The sequence below is a fragment of the Morus notabilis genome, unplaced genomic scaffold, assembly GCF_000414095.1.
Source record: "Morus notabilis unplaced genomic scaffold, ASM41409v2 Scaffold78, whole genome shotgun sequence".
Lineage (NCBI taxonomy): Eukaryota > Viridiplantae > Streptophyta > Magnoliopsida > Rosales > Moraceae > Morus > Morus notabilis.
In genome coordinates this window covers 1,684,658-1,686,529 of record NW_010367622.1, presented here as the reverse complement: position 1 = coordinate 1,686,529, position 1,872 = coordinate 1,684,658, and the positions used below count along the sequence as shown (strand labels likewise).

The window sequence follows — 1,872 nt, the reverse complement described above, 5'->3', positions numbered from 1 at the left end:
AAAGTGCATCTTATACCGTGGATCGAATACAAGTGCAATGCCTAAAATGGGGCTAAATTGTGACCAATATTTCTGAAATTTGGGCCACATATGCATAGCCATGAACTTCAAGTACTCATCTTCACCTTGGGCAGCATTTTTTAGGGTCATATAACATTCCATAATTGCTGGGAAATACAAGCTTGCTGTGGGATATCTTGTGCCAGAAAATAAAAGTGTGGCATCATAGAAGAATTTCAAGAACTTGGATATTTTCTCACTTTCAAAAACTTGGATATTTTCTCAACTCTTTCCCACTCATCGGAGTTAGGACAATTCTTATAGTTAGAATCACTCAATTCCAAATGTTAAAAAGCGCGTCTATAAAAGAGAGCACTTTCAAGCATAAGATAAGTTGAATTCCATCTAGTAACCACATCCTGAGACAATCCTTTGTTGCTTCCCATCGATACTAACTTAACAAATTCTAAAAATTTTTGCTTCCTTTGTTGTGATCCTTTAACATATTTAATACTATCCCGAATCTTCTCAACTGACTTATCAATACTTTTGAAACCATCTTGCACAACAAGATTAAGTATATGGGCACAACATCTCAAATGAAAAAATTCACCATGAAAATGCAACAAACCATGCAAGTTCAATTGCTTTTGCAATGCATCCACAGAGACATCATTCGAAGCAGCATTATCTAAAGTTATATTGAAAATCTTTTCCTCAATTCCCCAATCACTTAATAAGAAAAAGATTTTCTCAGATAGCGCTATCCCAGTGTGTGGAGGTGGCATAAGACAAAAATTCAAGATTCTTTTATGTAACTTCCAATTCTTATCAAGAAAATGAGCAGTCAGGCACAAATACCCATCAGTAGTCAATGAAGTCCATAGATCAGATGTCAAACTTATTCTACCAGGACATGCATCCAACATATTTTTTATTTTCAGTTTCTCCCTTGCATACAACTTAAGAGAGTCGATTTTAGCAGTGTTCCTAGACACTAATTCCACATCAGGATATAGATATTGAAGCATAACCCTTAATCCTTTGTACTCAACAAATTGGAAAGGCAAATCATGCATAACAATACAAGCAGTCACCAACTCACGCCATTTTTCAAAATTAAAGCTACAAGAGCCAAACGATAAGCTACTATCACGAGAAATAAGCATTTGACCAATATCTCTAGTGTCTGATCTCGGACAAGTTTTAATATGCTTTAACATGTTACTTGTTCCATACTTACTGACAGCAAGATATTGTTGCCCACACTTCTTACAAGCACTCCTAAGCTTTTTGTCCGGACCAAGAGGAAGGATGTCAAAAAAGTTCCAAACTTTTGATTTCAACTTCTTCTTCTTGAGAGGTTTTTGGTCACCGACGCCTATGAGCTCAACCACATCCTCATCAAGCTCAATATCCACATCTATTGGTTCCTGTAAATCATTGTTCTCACTTTGTGCCTCCAAATTATTGTTGTTCATCTACAATAGAATTAAGAGAAAACAAAATCAGAAAAACTTTCAGGAGCCTGCCCAACTTTTTTAAGTGGCCCATGGCTGGAATGTAATGTCACATTCCTATACTCCATAGGCTAACATGTAGCAACGCAAAAAAGAGAGCATAATCATGTAGGAGGATCAAAAAAAGAGTAGGGGAGAATTAAGACTGACATGGGTGAAAGTGATTGGTATATATACACATATAAGAGATGCAAAAAATGTAGCTCCACAGAGAAAAGAGGATTCACACGGAATTTAGTAGTTTTTATCAAGTATTCATGTAGCCGCGTCCAAAATATTCAACTAAGGCTGATCCAAAATATTCAAGTTTTTATCAAGTTTTTATCACAGTGTTAACTCTCCAACATATCCC

At 36.0% G+C, this 1,872-nt stretch overlaps 1 protein-coding gene across 1 annotated transcript; it reads right to left on the bottom strand.

Annotated features, from left to right (window-relative positions):
• Positions 1–347: 347 nt before the first annotated feature.
• Positions 348–1,481, bottom strand: LOC112094466 (zinc finger BED domain-containing protein RICESLEEPER 2-like). The gene has a single exon (XM_024175323.1). The coding sequence runs from the start codon at positions 1,479–1,481 to the stop codon at positions 348–350; it is 1,134 nt and encodes a 377-aa protein (XP_024031091.1).
• Between the last annotated feature and the right edge of the window lie 391 nt (positions 1,482–1,872).